We start from the raw sequence: 23,456 nt of genomic DNA, 5'->3' as shown, positions 1-23,456 counted from the left end.
AGTTGAGCTTAAAAGTTTACATACACCTCACAGAATCTGCAAAAGTTAATTATTTAACCAAAATAAGCGGGATCAAACTAAATGCATTTTTTATTGAGTACTGACCTGAATAAGATATTTCACATAAAAGACAATTATATATAGTCCACAAGAGAAAATAATAGTTGAATTTGTAAAAATGATCCCGTTCAAAATTTACATACACTTGATTCTTAATATTGTGCTGTTGCCTGAATGATCCACAGCTGTTTTTTTTTTTTTGTTTTTTTTTGTGATAGTTCTTCATGAGTCCCGTGTTTTTTGTCCTGAACAGTTAAACTGCCTGCTGTTCTTAAAAAAAAAAAAATCCTTCAAGTCCCACAATTTTTTTTGTGTGTTTCAGCATTTTTGTGTATTTAAACCCTTTCCAACAATGGCTGTATGATTTTGAGATCCATCTTTTCACACTGAGGACAACTGAGAGACTCATATGCAACTATTACAAAAAGGTTCAAACACTCACTGATGCTTCAGAAGGAAACAATGATAAATGATATTTAGGTAAAATAAGAAAAATGTACACATCTTTGAGGTAACAACAAGGTATTAAGAATCAAGTGTATGTAAACTTTTGAACACGATCATTTTTATAAATTCAACTATTATTTTTTCTTGTGGATTATATGTAAACATGATTTATGTGAAATATCTTATTCAGATTAGTACTAAATAAAAAACAACATGCATTTTGTATGATCCCTCTTAATTTAGTAAAATAATTAAAATTTTGCAGATTCTGCAAGGTGTATATAAACTTTTGACCTCAACTGTATATTCACAGATCTCCAAAAACTTTGAAGCAAATTCTCAAATAGACGCTATTTTTATTAACAAACCACATATTTGAAGTCTAAACAACTACGTTCTTGCCTGAAAAACTCTTAAAACTAGACAAAAACTATTATTTTTACAATTTCAGTGGATTTGGGCATCCACCATGCCAATCGCTGTGAGAAATACTGCAAGCAGAGTGATAAAAACGGTCAAGCGGTTGGAGTTCTATTATCACTAGAATATCGCACTCCTCTTAGCCAATCAGATTCGAGGACCAGAAAAAACTGTTGAAGATATATAAAAATATCCTGTGACCCCTTAATTCAATTCAATTCTGTTGCACCTGTTGCTTTAAATTGGCAGTCCCCTTTCCCTTTTCCCTTTTCTTGCCATTTGCACTTATTCAAAAAAAAAAGTAATTGACAATGCAGGATTTCATGCAGGAAATATTTTAGCTATTTATTCCCCTGTGGGAAAGTTACAGTTCTTCAAACAAAAGCTTTGCCCACATCGATCCTTATGAAGCTTCTCGAAGGAAAATCTGCCTTGGGAATTGAGGACATATGAATCCCACTGCAGCCTTTAGGGGACTGAATTATGACTGTCTATAGAGACGGGGGCACGAGAGTCACGTAAATAAGCATGGAGTGTGTGTGTGTGTGTGTGTGTGTGTGTGTGTGTGTGTGTGTGTGTGTGTGTGTGTGTGTGTGTGAGTGAGAGAGAGAGAGAGAGACTCTGTGCTTTCTAGTTATTTACAGTGGATTAGACATTTTAAAGCTTAGGGAATCCATGTTCAGTCATGCTGTAAATCATATTAATAGTGTGTGTGTGTGTGTGTGTGTGTGTGGGTTTCTTACCAACCATGTGTGTTTGTTTTGCAGCCTGGTGTCCATTATCAGAGGGCAGGTGCTCACTGCAGATGGTACACCCCTGATTGGAGTCAACGTGTCCTTTGTGCACTACCCAGACCACGGATTCACCATCACTCGACAGGATGGCATGTAGGTTGAAAACATAAGCAGACACGCATCCTATACACACTTCCATAGTGTTTCTGTCCTTGAATACCTGAATGTCATAATACAGCACAGAGTATAGATGTCACCAAAACCATCTGTTTAGTTACGTTTAGTACTTATGCATAAAACATACATAAATGTGGGAAAACTTTGATCGAATACACAACCTCTTATAGCTCCACAACAATTTGTGTGTGTGTGCGTGTTTTATAGCGTGCTGTCTTATCTACCAAGATCATCTCATGAAAATGTCAGCCATTGCTTTAGGAAGCAGCGCGCTAGCAAACGGCCTGTTTAAAATGCATTGAATTTACAAGGGTGGAATCAATCAGCCAATGGGCCGCACTCTCCCATACCGTTAAACCAATCCCGGTATTATTAAGGAGCGGCGGCACCGCAATCATGAAGGCCTCACAACTGTAACCGGCAAGCTCTTTAAGCAGACATCTTTGTTCAAGGAGAGGGGGACTGTTAGGACCTGCCATCATGTACTGTCGTGTGTCAGCGGTGAATGGCTAAAAAGCAGCAATCAAGCAGAGAGGAAATGGAATAAGGTTTGCAATAGAATTGAATTCAGTGTAATTAAAGATAGAATCACTGAAAAGGGTGTTTTAGGTGCAGCTGGTGGACTGAATGGGGTCAGTTCAAGTTTAAAAGAATAGTTGAATGAAGAATGACAATTCTGTCATTATTAACTCACCGGCATGTCGGTCCTAAGCGGTGTGACTTACTTTCTTCTGTGGAGCACAAAAGGTGTCATTGACGTCAGACCTGATGCAACACATCTAAAGGTGCCATATTTGATTTTAGCATTACATTTTTAGTGCAGACTTCAATTTCGATTCGGTTTATCACAAAAATCTATGATAGCTTCAGAAGATTTGAAATGCAGCTCAAAAGATTGCTTTTATAGTACTTGAAACCAGTGTTATTTTAATGTTATTTACACTACCAGTCAAACGTTTTTGGACAGAAAGATTTTTTTTAATGTTTTCTTTTACTCAAGCTTGCATTTATTTGATCAAAACTACAGCACAAATAGTAATTTTGTGAAATATTTTTAGTATTCAAAATAACTGCTTTCTGTTTTAATATATTTAAATTGTAATTCATTTTTGTGATCAAAGCTAAATTTTAAGGATCATTACTCCAGTCTTCAGTGTGTCATGATCCTTAAATATAGTTAAATATATTATTTTAAAGATAAATATATTTAAAACAGTCGAGTACATTTTTACCGGATTCTTTTGTAACATTATGCATTATAAAATTTTAGGGGGAAAGAAATTATAGAAATGAATGCTTTTATTCAGCAAGGATGCTTTAAATTTATAATGTTACAAAAGATTTCTATTTCAGATAAATGTTGTTTTTCTAAACATTCTATTCATAAAAGAAACCTGAAACGATTCTACTCAGCTGTTTTCAACATCATAATAATGATAAGAAAAAATGTTTTTTTAAGCAGCAAATCAGAATATTAGAATGATTTCTGAAGGATCATGTGACTGGAGTAATGATGCTAAGAATTCAGCTTTAAAATCACAGAAATAAATTTAAATTTAAAATATATTTAAATAGAAAGCCGTTATTTTAAATATATATAAAAATAGTAAAAATATTTCACAATGTTACTGTTTTTGCTGTACTTTGGATCAAATAAATGCAGGGCTGGTGAGCAGAAGAGACTTGTTTAAAAACATTAAAGATTTTACTGTCCAAAAACTTTTGACTGGTAGTGTATGTTTTATTATTCTTTTATTTTTTTATTTTAGTTGTATATTTATATTTATTCATATATTTAATATATATATTACATTTATATTATATGTATATACAGTTAAGTATTTTAATGAACAATTTAACAATTTTAATGGTTTAATAGTCAGATAACAATAACAACAACAACACTGTTTGTCTCTGTTTACACCTTATATTAAGATGCGTTTTAGTCGCAGATCACAAGCAGAAAATTGGGACACATTTCCTTTCACATCTGCTATTTTAATCTGCCTCTTCTGTCCACTTTCGACCACTTTTGTCCTGATTTTCTTTTAAGGGAACAATTCTAAAATAAAATACAATTATAAAATTAATTTAATTATAAAATAAAACAAATTGTAATGACATTTGTTATAAACAACATAGGCCTATAAACATCTAACAATGCTATAAATGATATGCTGTGTGAGTGCGAGAAGCTCTCTAGCGTGATCACGGATATTGTGAAATCATGGAAATCGTAAAATATTCTGTCATTTTCGGTCGTAAAGATAATAATTAAAACGAATGGTTTTCAGCCGTCTCTCTCCTTCTGGTCCAGCCATAAAATTGAAACAAAACAGGCCTTTTTTTTGCTCCTTTTGTTTTGTTAATTTGTTAATTATTTCACTGAAACATATGTTGGCCTATTTATTTTATTCCTACCATATGTCATTCTATTTGTTTTTAAAGGGTCACATACACTTCACATTTAATTTAAATCTAATTTAACATTCTGATTTTGTCAGTTAACAGATAGGAAATCGTAGAAGCATCGTAATGTTTAAGAATGAGCTCAGTCAGCTTTAGTGGACTTTAGTGGTTGTTTTAATGCATTTTCGACTACCTCTGGAAGTGGTCGAACGTGAACAAGCTCAAGACGTTTTAGACCCCATTCATACCTGTATTTAACGTTGTCCACTTGTGATCAGATTTACCAAAATGCACCTTAATACCAGGTGTAAACAAGGCCTTTGGAACCTGACCGCAGCTGTTCTTATTCACTTTTATTATATGTGACCATGGACAACGTCATAAGTGTCAGTTTTTTTAAATTGAGATTAAACATCATTTGAAAGCTGAATAAATAAGCATTGATGTATGGTTTGTTAGGATAGGCCAAAATTTGGCTGAGATACAACTATTTGAAAATCTGGAATCTGAGGGTATAAAAAAAAATTAAATACTGAGAAAATCGGCTTTGAAGTTGTCCAAATGAAGTACTTAGCAAAGCATATTACCAATCAAAAAGTAGGTTTTGATATCTTCATGGAATATGAGCTTTACTTAATATCCTAATGAGTTTTGGCATAAAAGAAAAATCAATAATTTTGACCCATACAATGTATTGTTGGCTATTGCTACAAATATACCCATGCTACTTATGACTGGTTTTGTGGTCCAGGGTCACATATGGAAAAGAGTGGCCAGGATATTCTTCACAAATTCTCTTTTATGTTTTACACAACAGCAAACATCTTAATTGCTTGAAATGACATAATTACATAATTTTGGAGCAATTTTTTTTTAAAGTGAGAAGGAGAGCACATGAGCACACGTAGCACTGTGGTGAGAGGTTTGACCGTGGCAGTGCATCACAGGGATAGATGGAGAGCGGCATTAAAAAGAGGCTGCCAGAGAGATATGTTTAATAGAAAACGTGATGAGAGAAGAGGTTGGACTGGAGGGAGGAGACCCAGACCGAAAGAGAGAGAGAGTGCAGGAGGGAGGCTATAGATAGGGGGAGTGTGTCCGAGATTAGCCCACTCAGCCAGCTGTTGCAGCACTTGAACACCACAGCGGGGCAGACCGTAAAATGGCAGTGGATAATCATGCCCACACCTCTTCCACATCCACTTACTCCAACGGGGAATCAGAGTACCAGCTACGCAGCTGTTAGAGACCAATCACCAGCAGCCTCTCCTCCAGAGCTGCGTGTGTGTGTATGTGTGCGCACACGTGAGCGAAATTTGTACGCTTCTACGTGCATATTTTCTGCCCTATCTTGCTTTCCCCCCTGCAGCCTTTGCAAAATATCGGAATATAGGACAGTACGCTCAGTTCCTGACTCATTTCCTTTCTAATAGGTCTCTCATGGCAACAGAGAGAGAGAGTCAAGGGAGAGTTTTGGCTTTTACACAAATGTAATGATAAAAAGCCTCAGCCGCATTATCATGCATTTTTCACCGTGGCAAGGCCCTGTGTCAGGAAAGAAAGGGCCTTCTTAGAAACACTTGGCTCAGAAGAGACCTGCACTGGGATCAGGAAGGTTAAAGGAAGAGACAATTAAACCAGGTCTAGCCATCAGCTCTCATGTCTAATTCATCTCAGTTACTCACTCTCTCACCTCCGCAGTACATTACCTGCGTATTATGCATACCTAATGAGGGAAGTTTATCAGTTTCTGTACAAAATCAATTTTGGAATTTATAAGTCCTGTTTCATCTGTGCAGGTTTGATATACTAGCCAATGGAGGAGCATCTCTGACGCTGAGCTTCGAGCGGGCGCCATTTCTGACGCAATTCCGTACAGTTTGGATTCCATGGAATGTCTTCTACGTAATGGACACGCTGGTTATGAAGAAAGAGGAAAATGACATCCCCAGCTGTGACCTGAGTGGCTTTATTCGACCCAGCCCTCTCATCGTGGCCACACCACTCTCCACCTTCTTCCGATCCTCACCTGAAAACGGACCCATCATTCCAGAGACACAGGTAAGGCTCGGTTGGACTCCTTAAACTGATCTAGGGGTGTGTTCACACTTGTAGTTTGAATTGTTTGGTTTATTTGGTCCGGAGCAAAAAGGACATTTTTTTTCATTTGGTCCTGGTCCACTTAATGTTTACACTGGCATTTTTGACAGCGAACCTAAAGATACCGAACCTAAAGGCATAGTGATACGTTCACAACCTGATTGGTCGGGTTGAATGACGTATATTTCATGACGGAACTCACCAAAAACTCCAAACAAAAGGAAAACGTGCATTCCACCTAAAGCTTTAAGTCGATTACACCTAATGCTGGACTAAGCACGCTTATTTTTCCATGTATATGATTTTATTTTTTCCACCTGCAAAGAGCTCAGAAAAGGCATTTTACCTCCTCGTTGCTCCATGTTTACCCTCTGCTCATTTTGTTTTAGATACACCACTTGTTCCCTACTTCCTATTTTTCGTTCGTTTAGAAGTATTTGGTCCATGTCATGTTCATATTTAAATTGAACCGCACCAGAGTTCGTTTGGAAGCGGACATAGACCTGTCTTTTTAGCGGCCTTGGTCCGCTTGTTTGGTGCACACCAGGGTTCGGATGGCAGCGTTCACACTTACTCAAATGAACCGCACTAACCGAGCAATCGCACCAGAGTTTGTTTTAATCAAGTGTTAACACCCTAAAACAGTCCAGATTTTCATTTCCATCAATGTGCTAATTCAAAATTGTAAATGGAACATTGTTTTCGATTGGTCGTTTATTTGCATGCACAGAATGTGGTCTCATATGGCAGGAGCCAGTATGCATGTGCAATGAGTCTAGACGTGCTCCTCTGCACTTTTCAGTCAGTCACAAAAGATTTTGAGAACAGTCATGGTGCTAAAATTGTGAGGAAACAGTCTGTTCTCTGGCTTCAACTTGCAGTACTCAGAGGAAAAAGAGTTTTGAATTTTTAGTGTGGTGCTGGCAAGAGCTAGAAATCACTACAGCCTTCAGCGCAAGCCCACATATTGAGGAGATATTGGTCAGCATTTTATATCCTTTTGCACACCGTCCTTTTGTTCCTTTTATAGTGCAAATCCACACACGCTATCCCCTACATAATCTGTGTAAAATGACTCAAGCCTCTTGCTGCCTGTCTGTTAAAATGAAAACTGGACCCACATCAGAGCAAATAAATCACTGGGTCTTTGGGGAGATGAATATAAAAGCGTGCTTAGTTTATGTCTCGCGCAAAACAATTTTAAGGTCTTAAAGGAATCGTTCGCTCAAAAATGAAAATTTCTCTATTATTCTCACCGTCTTGTTGTTCAAAACCCATGTGACTTTCTTTATTTGTGAAGCACAAAAGGTATATTAAAAAAAACATCCTGGGTAATGAAAATGAATGAGATTGAGGCATGTTTAATTTGTAAATGAGTCAATCTTAGTTTTTTTTTTAATGCGTCGAATGAATGATTCACTTCGTGCAGTTAACAACAGATGAGGAATAATAGCTTTCGTAAAAGACAGAATTCTCATTTTTGAGCAAACTGATTCTTTAAATTACTCCACTTCCAAAATAAAAAAAAAAGTTATTATCATTTACTCACCCCCATGTCATACAAGATGTTCATGTCTTTCTTTATTCGGTTGCAAAGAAATTAAGTTTTTTTTGAGGAAAACATTCCTCAAAACTTTGGTCGTTCTCAACAGACTGAAGGTTAAAAAAAGGGCTCCACACGATCCCAGCTGAGGAATAAGGGTGTTATCTAGCGAAACAATCAATAATTTTCTTCAAAAATGTACAATTTATATACTTTTTAACCTCAAATGCTTGTCTTGTCTAGCTCTTGTTCAGTTCAAGACAGTTAGGGTATGTCATTTTCTCCTCCAACTTCAAAATCGCCCTACATCGCTGCAGAAGTACTGACCCAGTGTTTACAAAGTGAATGTGCAAAGATGGTCAAAAAAAAGGTAAAACGGTGATGTCGAAAGATTTTGAAGTTGGAGGAGAAAATTAAATGTTTTTTTTTTTTTTTGACATAACCTACGCATGCGCATTGCAGAGCTAGACAAGATGAGCATTTGTGGTTAAAAACAGTATAAATATTACTGCTACACAAGTCCATTATTCCTTGGCTGGGATCGTGTAGAGCTCTTTGAAACGGCTTTGAAACTGCATTTTTAACCTTCAGTCCGTTGAGCACCATTAAAGTCCGCTATATAGAGAAAAATCCTGGAATGTTTTCCTCAAAAAAACTAATTTCTTTGCGACTGAAGAAAGAAATACATGAATATCTTGGATGACATGGGGGTGAGTAAATTATCAGGAAATTTGTATTCTGGAAGTCGAGTAATCCTTTAAGGCTAAATTGTTAATAGAAGTTGAATTCCTTAGTCATGTTTTTTGGTGCCATGTGAAGTGAGTGCTGTTGATGATTGAGATGTTTCTAAAACTTGGCCTGGTCCTGTCTGTATTTTCTCTTCCACCCTACCTTGTGTCCAGATGTGTATTTGATCCCTTTCTCTATAACCCGGCTTTTCCATTCTTACCTTTCTGTGGCATGTGGCGGGGGGAACATCCCCTGTAATGCGAGCACTCAGGGCCAACACATATGCAGTCTTACGAGTTTGCTCCGAGACAGAAAGGAGAAAAATTGTTTCCTTATTGTCAGCAGCATGTGTAACAGGCCACACTCTCTTCCCATGTTTCTCCTCAGTCCCAACAGGGGCGTCTGTCCCCTCTGTGGAACCCCACTCATCAAAGTAGATGGGCCCTGATTTGAATTACAGCCTGCTTTGAGAGGAACTCTAAACAGGCGTAATCAGACCCAACCAAGTTAGCATTTAATATGGGGCTTTTGGACCTCAGCTGTAATGGCCTTCAAGGTCTTTTTTTACCCTGAGCGTCACACATAAATGGCAAACAGACATCCCTCAGCCCCCCTCATCCAGCGCTCGTAACGCTTAGCGGCCGTGACACCGAACGGGCAGGCATATTGCTTCCACTTGGCCGTCGCGCAGGCCTGGAAAAAATTTTATTTGGCCGGAGGAGAACGGCACGTTTTCACGTCCAGCGAAAACCTCCATGCGAAAGTGGAAAATCAGATGAGACATTTAGTGAATGAAAGATATATTTGATTTCCCATCATACTTTGTGTTTTTGCTTCAATAACTACTATGTGCTATAAAGCACAACACCTCTAAGTGTAACGAGAGTGCATCGACTCTTTACACAAACACTTGCTTCCTTTCTTACTACGGAAAAATGCTTGATGATAAAACTCAGTCTGGTCTTTATTACAGTGCATTTAATGGGCTGTATCAAATGAACTTTCAAAGCCTTTTTCATCTTCCCTTTCATTTGGCAAATGAGAAAATATTTTGCTTTAATGCAGCCATATGCACTTATGGCCCTTGCCCCCGTGGCTAAGAATAACACGGCTGCACACGTAGAGACACGGCAGCGCATGCGGTGCCATTTATTAAGAGCTTATAGCAGGCGGAGTAAAGCATGTTATTAGCTCAGACTCTGTAATCAAAGTTCACAGAGGGGAGGCCGGGTGCATAGCATGAATGCATTGTGGCTTAAGTAAAGCTACGAGCGTAGGGTATGCACAAACACATGTTAAGAAAAATATCCATACTTAAAACATAAGAATCACTTTAATCTAGCTTGCGCCAACTGGTTGTACCCGGAAGCAGCTTTAGACGGATGGCGTAATACGTCGGCTGAAGTGACAAATGCGAACGCGCCATGGAGAGATCAAAACAAAACAAAGTTCATGATTTAGAAGTTCAAAATAAGGATTTGTAAAGGAAAATGTCAGAGGATTTACATATAAACCAATAGTTTTCCTTTGCTAAAGTAAGGAAACTTTGCTTTCTTTGCGGCGACATCCGATGTCATCTGCCTTGAGCTGCTTCCAGGTTTGACTAGTTGGCGCAAGCTAGATTAAAGTGAATAATATGTTTTAAATTTGGATATTTTTCTTACAAAAATGCATCGATTCACTACAGGAGGCCTTAATTCATTTCCCGGAGCCGTGTGAGGCACTTTTTATTATGGATGGATGCACTTTATTGGACTTGTTTTGGACTGATGAAGAGAAACTCTCGCCTATGCCATTTTTAAGCATGGAAGTGCCAGGATCATTTTTAATATAACTCTGATTGGATTCGTCTGAAAGAAGGAAGTCATATAAACCTAGGATGTCTGGAGGGTTAGTAAATCGTGGGCTAATTTTCATTTTTGGCTGAACAAACCCTTAAAACCACCAAACTTGCCCCACTTACCATTAGTTTCCTGTTTGCCTGGTTTCTTTTTTTGTTGTTGCAGCCACAGACTGCATATCAAAGGTTCTCCCAAAGCCATCTAGCCCCCTCTACTGATCCCCGGAAAAGTGCAGCGGCATCCAAAGCAAAAAAAAAAAAGAGAAGAAAAGTAATTCCCTCTGGCTCTCTTTGTCCTCTGTGTTAGAGAAAAGCAAATGTCCCCTCCCAGTAGGACACTTGACAATGCCATGTGCTGGAAGACAGGGGGATTACTGTCTTTCCACAGTGGCTTGACTGGCTTTTCATTAAGCACTTGAGGAGAAAGCTGTGATGCAGAGTCTCTCTGTTGATCCAAGCTGCTCCTCATCTCCTGCGCTCCTTTTGTGCATCTCAAAGAGGGGGAGAAATTAGCACTAAAGCTCTGAACTTTGGTGACTCCTCACCAGGGGCACCTTAAAAACTGCACGCTTGTGTTTCATCCGGCACGACGGGCCAGCTGTCTAGAAGTAGTCTGAAATCAATCCAGTTTGAAGTGTTCTACTGCAAGTTGTGGCCCACACCGCTCTGTCTGTTGACTCTTTCTCGTGGTCGAGCATGTGGAACGCGGTACAGTAATAGCCTCCGACAGTGATGCAAATATAAGCATGTTCCGCCCGTGAAAATCTCCCTCATTAGATCCAAGATGTCAAGTAAATGGCGGTCAGAGCAAACACAGGCGCAGATGTGCTTTAATCCTGCAGAGAGAAAAATCGGAGGCCTCATCCTCGGCTCTAATGCCTCTTCCAGATGCTCCCGAGTCACTCCTTCTCTCCCCCATCTTCATTTATCTTCACCTCTTTCTTTCTTTGATGTGCAGGTTCTTCAGGAGGAGACGGCGATTCCGGGTAGCGACCTGAACCTGATGTATCTGAGTTCGCGGGCGGCTGGTTACCGGCCAGTGCTCAAGGTGACCATGACGCAAGCCACCATCCCCTTTAACCTCATGAAGGTGCATCTGATGGTGGCAGTGGTGGGACGTCTCTTTCAGAAGTGGTTCCCTGCAGAACCCAACCTGTCCTACACCTTCATCTGGGACAAAACAGATGCGTACAATCAAAGAGTCTACGGCCTGTCGGAAGCTGTGGGTGAGTAAACAAACAAAGATCAAAGATGTTTTTTGGCTTTTAAATACTGAAAGCACAATTAAATGTGAAAACTTTTTCACTTTCATCCAATTATATTTTTGTACGATTCTGTTAATTGAGTGTAAATTGATGCAGCATCACACCTCAGCTGAAAACCTCCAAACGTTCCAAAAACGCCTCACAATTAACAGTATTTTTTTTTACGTCTTTACTAATATTAAATATTAAATCAGCTAGCGTTGTTACGCTTATAAACAACGACTTTCACATACTGTTTTTCTAGATGCACAGAGTAGAGGAATAATATAATTACCCTCTGTAGAAAGCCTGAATTTGTTACATGCAAGAATGTAGATGTGCTTAATGGCCCGTGCCACTATGACAGTTGCATTATGGGACGTCTCCTTAAATATACCTATGCAAATAGGAACAGTAACTGGAAAACAAAGCAGTTATGATTAAGGCCAACAATAGCACAGGAAGCTAGTTTTCCCCTCTGAAAGATGGCATTTTTTATGCTGACTGTATTTTGTAGCTTGTATGATTACCCATCAGCAAAACCACAGAGAACAACATGCCTCTTTCTGTTCTGGGGAAGGTCAAGGCGAATCTGCGGTTTTGTTTTTCACTTAAGCATTGAGAAAGACGGCCAGCTGCTGATGACAGTGCCTCAGTTTATTTTCAGCTGATGATGTGGCAGGCAGTGGGCCAGACTAAACTAGACATGCTTTTCAGCGCCTTACATAAACAAACTCACAAGATGTGGAACCACAAAAAGACATGTTTTTGCACTGAATCAGAAATGCATTCTGCCTTCACAAAGTGAACTGTGTAAAATTGTAAACAGGTTAGCTAGGTCTCACGAGTATTGATTGGCTTTCACCTTCTCATCAGGCTTTGCTTTGCCAATTGCATTAAGCAGGTAATTTTTTTGCCCAACGAATAGCACTGCACTTATTGATTCTCTCTGGGGGACACAAGGTCGCTTTCTTAAAATGATCGGCTGAAAACAGTTATAAATTTAAAACGGTTTGCACCTGGTCTGTTATGAGATTTACCAAAGTTATGATAGAGACACTGCAGTGTTCAGGCCGGCTGCAGTAAAGATGAATTGATATTGTGTAGGACATCTGATTAGGCCTTGGGAACGAGTGCGGTTTATCAGCTCAATGTTTATATGATGATTTATCTGCATGCCTCTTAATGTGGTGTTTAGACTTAGTCTATATTGATTACTTTCTCAAGCAGTTCTCAACAAGTCTGCATTCGATAGGATGTATTTGCATACATGAATAACACCAATCTGTCTTTTTGCAGTGTCTGTGGGATTTGAGTACGAGTCCTGTTTGGATTTGATCTTGTGGGAGAAAAGAACAGCCATCCTCCAAGGTTACGAACTCGACGCCTCGAACATGGGAGGATGGACCTTAGACAAACACCACATTTTAGATGTTCAGAATGGTAAGCCCACTTTCCATTTCAGACCTCTGACTTCTCTAATGAGTAACACCAAAATAATGCACTCCTACACTATAGTTTTAATATGCATCGCAGCGTAAGTCACACTGATCTTGGCAATCAGCTAAAATTTTGCGTTTACCCACGCATATCAACAAAAATCAATTAAAACACACTTGCGTTACCTCTCCTTCGCCCTCTAAAAGTGGCCCGTTATCTGCCTGTTTAAGTTAATAACATGACATCCGTTTAAAACCTTTAATAAGGAGTAAATGAGTGCTCATTAGTGTCATTGCTGTTAAATGACGTTGATGAAGTGAAGCTATAGTGGCACGGCGTCCTTATTGTCTCAGGCATGCCAATGAAGAGACATTTGACATTTCCATGTGAGTGACCTTCACCCAGACGAAGCAGCCTGGAGTGCTCTCTGCAGCAAACATTTATGGCCACGTGTCATTGGGGAGAGACTTGCCTTGATGAATTCTTAAGGAGTCTCTCATCCCTCATCTTGGCTTTAAAAGGGTGATCAGCAGAGGTTGTCCCCATGTACCTTGATTAAAGGTTGAACCTGTTTATCTTTGAGCCCTTTCACGGGGACATTATGAGCTGCTCTTAGATCATAGTTTCCATAGCCTTTTAATTTTAGTTCTCCTCACCTTTCCAATAGTAAATGTCTGTTGTGAGCTACTAAAAATGAAAGGTCTACCATTTTGCTGCCAAGCCTAATTTCAGATATCAGATATTACATTTGAAATCGGAATAAATAAGCTTTCCACTGATGTATGGTTTGTAAGGATAGGACAATAATTGGCCGAGATACTATTTGAAAATCTGGAATGTGAGGGTGCAAAAAAATCTAAATCTTGAGATAATTGCCTTTAAAGTTGTTCAAAAGAACCTCTTAGCAGTCATATTACTAATCAAAAATTAAGTTTTGATATATTCACGGTAGGACATTTACAAAATATCTTCATGGAGCATGATCTTTACTTAATATCCTAATGATTTTGGCATAAAAAAAAAAACATTGTTGGCTATTGCTAGGAAATACATCCATGGTTTTGTCAAATGTGTATGACTGTGGATTTTCTTTCAGCAAATTTTAGATGTCTGAACACACCAAACGTGTATGTTATATGTTATTGACTAAAAATCTTCCCCTCCACTGTAGCTCATATATAATATGCCACATATTTGATCCATACATCTTCTATAGTTTATTTCAGAGCTTCAGCAGTGGGGAAGATTATCAGTAAATAGTGTTTTCAATTTTGTATGGTGATATATATATAGAGAGAGAAAGAGAACACAATGTTTTCACAGCAGTATGTGAGATCTGACACAGAAAAAAAGCTGATTTTAGTCACTCATAAAAAAGTGAGAGAAGCAAAAAATCTTTCTCTCACTGGGACAGCCGCAGACAGTGATGGACAGCTGGGAGCTGGTGAATCCATGCGGACAGGCCATAAATTACCCAATGAAGTGAGCCTCTGATGGAGGTACAGTATGTGAGCAGGCCCAGTCCAACATAATGATTGTGGAAACAAACTCTCTGGAGTGAAACACAGAGGGCGTTGAGGAATTGTACTAGTCGGTTTAACTAAATCTGTGAGTGAGCGTAATATAGATTATAGATACAGTATGTGTTAAACATAGATGCAGTCATTAATAAATCAACTTAAGGCCTTGTTCTATTCCATTTCTTCGTTTTCTAAGATGAGAAAACATTTGATTTAAAAACATGAATTGAAACAAAGACTAAAAACTAAAAGCAAAGGTTGAGAAGCTAACTGAGGCTTAATCAACAAAAATAAATAATGATTTGAGCAGTCATCAAGCACTCATCACATGTCAGAATAATCTGACCTGTCTGGCTGTGTGGGAGAACACATCCCACAGGCAATATGGCATGATGAGATGCCAGTAATATTTTCTTATACTGGCACAAATGAATTTGCAGTGACTGGTAGGAAATGGCAGAGTACTCTTTATTCTGTTAGCAACCATTAACTTTCATTTAACTTTTCAATAGGTTGCCTCTTTAATGTTTTGCTTTGTGTATTTTACGGTTGCAGCTTTGTTACTTTGTAACTTAAATGCTGCACTTTCTATTGCATTCACAGGGGGGAAAATGAGCCACTAGTTGTCCAGACTTTCTTTTTGTTGTTGTTGGCATCTTGAGTGACACTAAGCCCTCTTTTACTTCACTGGCGGAGAGCCAGCTGTCCGTACAAATTCCAACGGTCTTTCATCTCTATGTCTGCTGCCCTTGCTTCGTCCCTGACCCCCCTCTACCCATGAGCCTCTATACCTCCTGATCCCTAACATATCTAACTGCCGGGTTAGTAAAGTGCCTGTACCACCTAGAGTATTCCAGAATATACTATTGCAGGCAATTCAAGCTCAGTTGGATGTCGTTGATTCATAATTGTGGATCTTTAGTGCCACAGTTCAAGCCCCGTAACATGAAAATTAAAACAATAATAAAAGCTAATTCAAAATATTGATAGATTTTGTAATATGTAACCCTGGAGCACAAGCCAGTCTTAAGTAGTACAGGTATATTTGTAGCAATAGCCAAAAATACATTGTATGGGTCAACATTATTGATTTTTCTTATGCCAAAAATAATTAGGATATGTTTGAAGATTATGTTTCATGAAGATATTTTGTAAATGTATCAAAACTTATTTTTGATTAGTAATATGCATTGCTAAGAACTTTATTTGGACATTTTTAAAGGTGATTTTCTCAATATTTGGGGTTTTGTTGCACCCTCAGATTCCAGATTTTCAAATAGTTGTATCTCGGCCGAATATTGTCTTATCCTAACAAATTTATTCAGCTTTAATATTATGTATAAATCTCAATTTTGAAAGTGCTGACCCTTATTACTGGTTTTGTGGTCTAGGGTTACATATATAAATAAGTGCTGTCAATTGGTTAACAAAAAAATTAATCGCACATTTATTCTGAAATTAATCATGATAAATCCCACCTAACATTAAAGTTTTTAAATATACTTTCAAATTGAAATAATTTAAAATTCAATCTTCAAATTAATACAGAAACAACATAAAGACAGTATATTTTTGATATTTGTTTAATGGCATCTGTCTTTTTTTTTTTTAATAAAGGTATCACTGATACCAGTACTACTAATGTCTCTAAGAAATTGTTATTTTTTCCTAATATTTAACCACTCACTATAGCCATTCAACATTACAGAATAATTGAGAGCTATTACCTTAACAAATTTAACATTTATAAGACCTTAAAAAGTAAAAACGTTTAATTTAAGTGAACCTAAAACAAAATCAATTTTTATACCTGTGCCTTTCAGCAAGTAGGAAGTATACAGAATATATATGTATATATGTATATATATGTATGTATATATATATATATATATATATATATATATATATATGTATGTATAAAATTATGAAACACTAAAATTCTAAATTAAAGATTTAGATTACAAAAGTTATTGATTTCCTCTTTTTTCTCTTGTTCTTTGATGAACAGACATCACATCGCTGCTGGGTTATTTGGCTGCTATTACTTTAAGAGCTGCCACTGCTAAACGTGACATGGGTCTGACACGCATGCTCGTAGTTTCATTCGTTCTGTAATGTGAAATGATACAGGCTACATGAGTGTAAATAAACGCATTTCTTGTCAAGAAAAAGAGACAGAAGCAGAAGTTGTGAGTGGGTGGCTAAGACTAGCCCCACCCCTGCGTTAAATATTTTTAATGCGTTAAACTAAAAAAAAATATTTGCCTGTATTAACACACTAATTTTGACAGCACTAACAATATTACTAATTATTATATAAAATCATAATTATATTGTTGTTGTTGCCATTCTAGCATTTTAAGTAAACGCTTACCCTGTACAATATTTCGTACAAGGAGGCTCTGTCTCCCATCACTCTTTCAGAGCAGCACAATGTCATTTGAGAGCACTTACTGATTACTGTCAGTAGTCTCAAAATGGCTGCAGTGGCCTAATAGAAATTAATAGTAGCTATCCAGGTCCATAAATGTTGAGCAGTTAGTGTGTGCGGCAAGGGAGCTACAACGTATGTAATTGTAAGTGTCCGTCTGAAATGTGCGCAGCTCTAAGCTTTAGACCTGAGAGCCATTCAGTGTATCTATATTCTTGTCTAGTTATAATGAAAGGAACAGAGTAATAAGACCTACAGTAATGTCCTCTGGGGTTTGGTTAAGTGTAGGAGTGTTTGTTTGCATTAGCTTCCCGTCTCTGGTGACCTCACCCTGTCACCACACTTTTCATGCTGTCTCACGGGGAAAACACATGCATGCTTACATCCCGACAACGCCCAGCCACAAACTAAAACACACACTTGCACTATTTTAGCAGACTCCATCTGTTCACATTCACAGCTTTTTTCCAAAGAAACTTAAGTTCATCTGCAGTCAGCCGGTCATTACTGCAAAATAAACCAAGACGGGTTGATCAGGACCCGACAGGAAACGGAAACATGAGACTAGCGCAGATGTGTAGGAAAACTTTGCCAATTATACGGTTTAGCAATCACTATACAAAAGTATTTGACCACACAATTTAGTGATTGAATATTCAGAATAAAGTATTCCAGAGAGCCATGTAATAAATATTTATACAGTATTTGCACTGGCATCTAGACCGTGGCTGATTTTATATTGCCACTCAATTGGACAAACTTGCAAGTCGAAGGCTCTGTCCCAGATGCCTCACTTGATGTGCATTTGCAATGGTTGTCTCGTGTCCATGAAATCCACAAGACTTTAGGGTGTCCCATTTGTTTTTTTTAGACTTCAGAAAAGTGCTCATGAGTAGCGGCTATTATGCTCAGTGTGGACTGCAGGATCTCCCATACGGCAAATGTAATATATGTACATTTAGTACATTTCCATATATGAAATATAATGCCATAAGTATATGGGTTGTTGACGTGACATGGCATTTTCACTGTCCCACAATATAAAAATGAATATTATTAATATTGTTATTCGATTTTTTTTTTATTTAGATTTTTGAGCCAAATCTTTGAGCCAAAATTGTCCTAGGGTGGGACTGCCCCAAGCATTGTTCAATAAATTACAACATTTATAAATTAAAAAGAAAAGGATAAAAATGTTAATTAATACCTTCAGTATATTTGTACGGGTGTTTATTTAAGTAAATGGCAATCATTTTTTTCATTCAAATATTGCTGAAAGCATAGGAACTTGATACATTTTGTCTCTGAAAACAATGTCCTCTGGTGTAACACCATATCCTGATTTTAAATTGGCCAATTCCAGAGATAAATTTAATTAGTTGGAGGACCCCATTCATGATCATGTGCACGTGTTAAGTTTTGTTGTCCTTTGGTGCAACACCCCTAAATTATATTTTTTAAATTAAAAACTATATGGAAAAAATATGCAAATGTGTCTTGCTAACCACTAATGACAGGTTAGTTCAGAATAGCAAGGTCATTAATTGACTCAAAAGGCTAAAACGTCCTTTGGTGTAACAGAAAATCTTGAAATTGTTCAAGAAATCATGGGGGAAAATTATGTTAATTATAATTTCATATTAAATAAATAACACTATATGACAAAAAGTGTCTACCAATTAGGATAGATCTCTCTCATGCTATTTGTATATTATTAAGGGGTTTTTCTTAATTTTTGCTATGTCACACAATAGGACAAATGTATGGTACAGTTCAGTAAAAATGTAAAAAACAAAACAATGAAAGATTTGATGAAGTTAGTGACCCTTTATATTTTCTCAAAGTTGACTTTTACAAAAAAAAAAGTATTTTTTACTTTTTACTCTCGTTTTGTCAACTACCCATATATGACCTATTATAATTTGAAACAACTTTATAGATTAACATATACAGTATCTAGCCCAAACCCGTCAATAAATTTTGATCTTGTGCATCATGGTACTCTCATGAATGGTGGCAGATGCTGATGCGGAAGAGAAGAATTGTTGAATAAAGTCATTATTTTTGTTTTCTTTGTGCACAAAAAGTATTCTGCTAGCTTCATAAAATTATGGTTGAATCACTGATGTCACATGGACTATTTTAACAATGTCCTAACTACCTTTTTAGGCCTTGAACATGGTAGTTCCATTGCTGTCTATGTAGGGTTAGGAAGCTCTCGTATTGAATTAAAATTATCTTAATTCGGATTCTGAAGATGCGTGAAGGTCTTACATCTTTGGAACAACATGAGAGTGATTCATTTATGACAGACTTTTTATTTTTGGGTGAACTTTCACTTTTAATATAAGCCAATGTGTGTCATTTCTGTATGGGAATAGGCGTGAGTTGGGACAGGGCCACAATAAAACTCTGATCTCACTGTGCATGCATCATAGTGGTTAGTTAGTCTTTAATTTAATTTCCACAGATTTCCATAAGCAGCTATAAACAGGGTGTTTCAGTGAGGCTGAGTTGTTTTTTTCTTTTGCAGTAATGCCAAGCCCCCTCCCTTTCTCCCTCTCTCTGTCTTGACCTGTGGGCTCTGATAAGGCTTGGGAAGTCTGTGTTCACGTTCAGCTTTGGCTGTCCACATTCCACAGCTAGCACAGGCTCCAGTCAGGCGTGCTATCCTAAAGAGTTCATTCACAGAATCCCCTTGCTTATGGAGAGCCCTCCCACTTTGCCGTAATGTGCATACACATATATATTTATGTGTTCCACTCTAACCTTCTTTAGCACACGTGTACACACATACACATGAAAGTGGCGTAATCGCATTTTGACTCCATCTCAGTCTCTTTTTCATTTTTACCTGAAGGCCACCGCACCGGCGTTTGCCTCTCACCTCACACACGCACAAGCGCTCACACACCTCGACACAGCAAATTCAGCCACGCTAGACTTTACTGGCCTTTCTAAATCCCATTGAGTTCAGCTTTAGTCATGTGCAGGCATGTAATGCAACTTTGAATCTGGCTGCATGAGCCAAGCGCAACTCGCTCTCTGATGTGGACCACCACAGCCTGCGGGGCTTACCTGCATCCTCTCTCGCTCTCTCTCACCATCTCAGCCTCTGATTCCTTTCATCTGCCCTTATCAGCCCCTGTCAGTGCTCAGCCACTGTACCTCCCCTCCTTCCACCTAACAGTAGGAGGTCAGGGAGAGAGATTCAGACACCTCTCTTTGGGACTGCAATTACTTCCAGTCAGGAAATCTTCAAAGACAGAGTGTGTGATTGAGGGGAAGCATGTTCGCAGATTTGCTTCTTGTTTTTTCTGCTGTGCTGCATGTGTGGTACAGACAATCTGGACTCTGAAAAAAAAAAAAGTAGAAAATAGCATCCCCTGCTTGTTACTAGTTTTGTCCTGACTCCAAACACACTGTTTTCCCATTATTCAAATTGACTTTGGACCTGTCGGGAAGAAGTTCATGAAATATTAATGACAAAAAAAAAAAAAACAGCAGAGAGATGTGAGAAATGAACACACAGGAGAGGCAAAATGATTAAATTAAATTGATTTTGGTAATACTCAATGACCACTAATCGCACTCTCACTACACATACACACCCACGCGCGCTTCACGCGGCTCCGCAAAGATTTATGGCTGCTTTTCCGTACAGTTTTTATATATTTTTCAAATTAGCTGACACAGTGGCTATGACTGCGAAGATAAACAAATCCTTTGAGAAATGATGTATTGCTTCCAAAGTTCAAGAAAACCAATACATAAAGTTTTTTTTATATACAATGCGACACAGTTTTCAGTCTAATACAATTCTTATTTAAATATATCTCGCAAATATTTGCAGTGTTATCACATTCTAACAAAAGAGAGGAAAAAAGGCATTGTCTGAAGACAGAGAGATTGAAGGAGAGTTGTTGAGACAAAAGAAGTGGAGTAGAAGACAAGACATTAAATGGTACGCAGAGAGAAAGAAAAGGAGGCAGTGACAGATGGTTTGTGAGGCGTAAATGGAAGAAAATTGAGTAGACTACAGCTCCAGCTCTATAATCTCATCCAGTTTCTGACCCAGCATAAACACAGCAGCTATAAACTCCAATTCAGCCTTTTATTGGCAAATCACCACTTTCCACTCATAACCTGTCCCCCTTTGTTGGATCTTTATGTAAACACACATCACGCATTTCAAAGCAACATGTACACATGATGATTATGAGCTGAGGGCTGAATGAATAATCCAGCACGTCCCACGTCATGAGCCGTTCCCAATTTGGGCCCCGTCATAATCTGTAGATGTGTAATTGAAGACATTCGTTGTTGTGCGTGTGGGTGTACGTATATCCGCTTGCACTATTATTTCCAAGCTCTCGTACGGCAGATCAAACAGGTGCGGTGTGGGTTTCATTAGTGTAATGCAACCACGAGTAATTCGCGTGAAAGAACGGCCAGTACGCATGGCTCCGATTAGCCGGTGAAAATGTGTTTTTGTATACATGCGTCTGTGTGTGTGTATCTGAAGCGACCTCCCTCGGAGAAGCTCGGTTTGAAGTCAAGGTCGTGGGTCTCTCCCAGGGCCAACGAGCCTCCCTTGTCCAATTTGTCTTTGTTAGCAGAGCATCGCTACAGAGTAGCCTAAAAGTACTTCAGAAAGCAGCCCTCCATCTACGTACCTCCATCCCTCTCACTCTTCCGGCCAATCCCTCGCTCAATGGCTTAATCGATGGTGGGTGGTTGATCAGAGGAGGAGGTATATTGAGATTTATGGGGACGTTTAGACCGCGATGCGGCTGCTGTGTGGACCGGTGCCCAAGCACACCCGAGAGGGGGCTTAAGATGGCGTCATTGATCTCACTCATAATTAGCGCACAGAGGAGCTAGATGCAGAATTCCAGCACGTTGCCCGATGTGAATAATTTAGCGAGCACAGCATGAAGTCATCCTTTGAAGTGCAGCTTTGAAGACCCCCCCACCACCCCAGTCTCGAACATCCCGCCGTTTTCAAAGCAACTCCCAAAAAGCAGCTAACTGTGTTCGCAAGGACGCTATCAGAAAACATTCTATTGACTTGGACACTTTGAGTTCACCTGCACACTTTGACTTGATGAGTGTAAGAACACTTCCTCTCACTCTCTGAAATGTCTTAACTTTAAGCGCAGAGCAAACGTTCTCTTGCACATAGTGCTATTTGTGTGCCACACAAGTTGCTGTTGATGTCCATGAATAATCCAGCACGTCCCACGATGTGAGCCGTTCTCAATTAGGGGCCCGGCGTGATCTGTACACGTGTAATTGAAGACATTCATTGTTGTGCGTGTAGGTGTACATACATCCGCTCGCATTTCCAAACCCTCGTACGGCAGATCAAACAGGTGCGGTGTGGGTTTCATTACTGTTTGCGCTAGTTGTGTATTGGAACCAGTTGAGTCGAGTCTCTCCAGTGCATAGTGCTATTTGTGTGGCATACAAGTTGCTGCCGATGTAGAGCGTTCCAAATCGGACACGTTCTGTGACGGTTCTGATGTAGGCAGCGTAGGTTTTGGAACACAACTTCTCTCTCTCGTCTGGGTGGAGGGCTGGTGCTGAGAAGGCAGTAGGAAGTTAGTGGAGTTCACAGTTGACAGGAGACTTGTGGTGGACTCTAATTTGAGCACTCACAGTGGATGACAGCGGTTTGTGGTGGCACATGTTATTTCTGCTCCGTCTACGAATCGCTTGTCTCTCCCCGATGCCCTCCGTCTCCATTCTCTCTCGCTCTGTCTTGTTTGCTTTCTCTATGGGAACCGAGAGCCAGCAACACCATTAAATTCAGCATGCTGTATGAAATTCTGAGGCCTAGCTTAGCAGGTGTCATGTATCCTCAGCTCTCTGTGCTGGTTCTTGCGATTTAATGTGATTTGTGGGCTTCTGCGAAGAATATGAATGTGAATACAAACTCTATCTGACAATGGGAGTATAGAATATTTTCTCTTTTTCATTTGAACATTTTCAAATCACATATTCCTTATTTCAGGGCTTTTATAAATGTCAGGCCAGATATTTTGAGTTTCTTGTGGGGTATTTAAGGATGCCCTGGTTTCTGTGCTAAATGAGCTGTTTTAGTGTGGTGCTGTATTGCATTTATGCAGTATTGACCTGCTCAAATGAATGGAGAAAACATGCTGAAGAAACATGCTCGACATTTTACATTTCAAAACTAGTTGTTAAAATTTAATGTTTCTTCTGTCATGAAAGCAGGTAGCTATTCAATAGCTTGTAAATTCCTTATTGACCACAGCTGCACTTTTATTAAGATTTCAAAGGCTTGCTGACTCATATCAAAGTGTAATTTTTGAAATATAATAATGTTACATAGACTT

General features: G+C 38.7%; 1 protein-coding gene across 1 annotated transcript in view; it reads left to right on the top strand.

Moving 5' to 3' along the window:
• Positions 1–11,440: 11,440 nt before the first annotated feature.
• tenm3 (teneurin transmembrane protein 3) overlaps positions 11,441–23,456 on the top strand; it is a 41,121-nt gene continuing 29,105 nt past the window's right edge. Inside the window, exons 1-2 of the mRNA XM_073842822.1 lie at positions 11,441–11,685; positions 13,003–13,146. Coding sequence (XP_073698923.1) covers positions 11,463–11,685; positions 13,003–13,146 — 367 coding nt within the window. The 5' untranslated portion in view covers positions 11,441–11,462. The remainder of the gene's footprint in view (positions 11,686–13,002; positions 13,147–23,456) is intronic.

The sequence above is a fragment of the Garra rufa genome, chromosome 6, assembly GCF_049309525.1.
Source record: "Garra rufa chromosome 6, GarRuf1.0, whole genome shotgun sequence".
Taxonomy (NCBI): Eukaryota; Metazoa; Chordata; class Actinopteri; order Cypriniformes; family Cyprinidae; genus Garra; species Garra rufa.
Note: the sequence above shows the minus strand (reverse complement) of the source record. Positions and strands in the feature narration are given on the sequence as shown.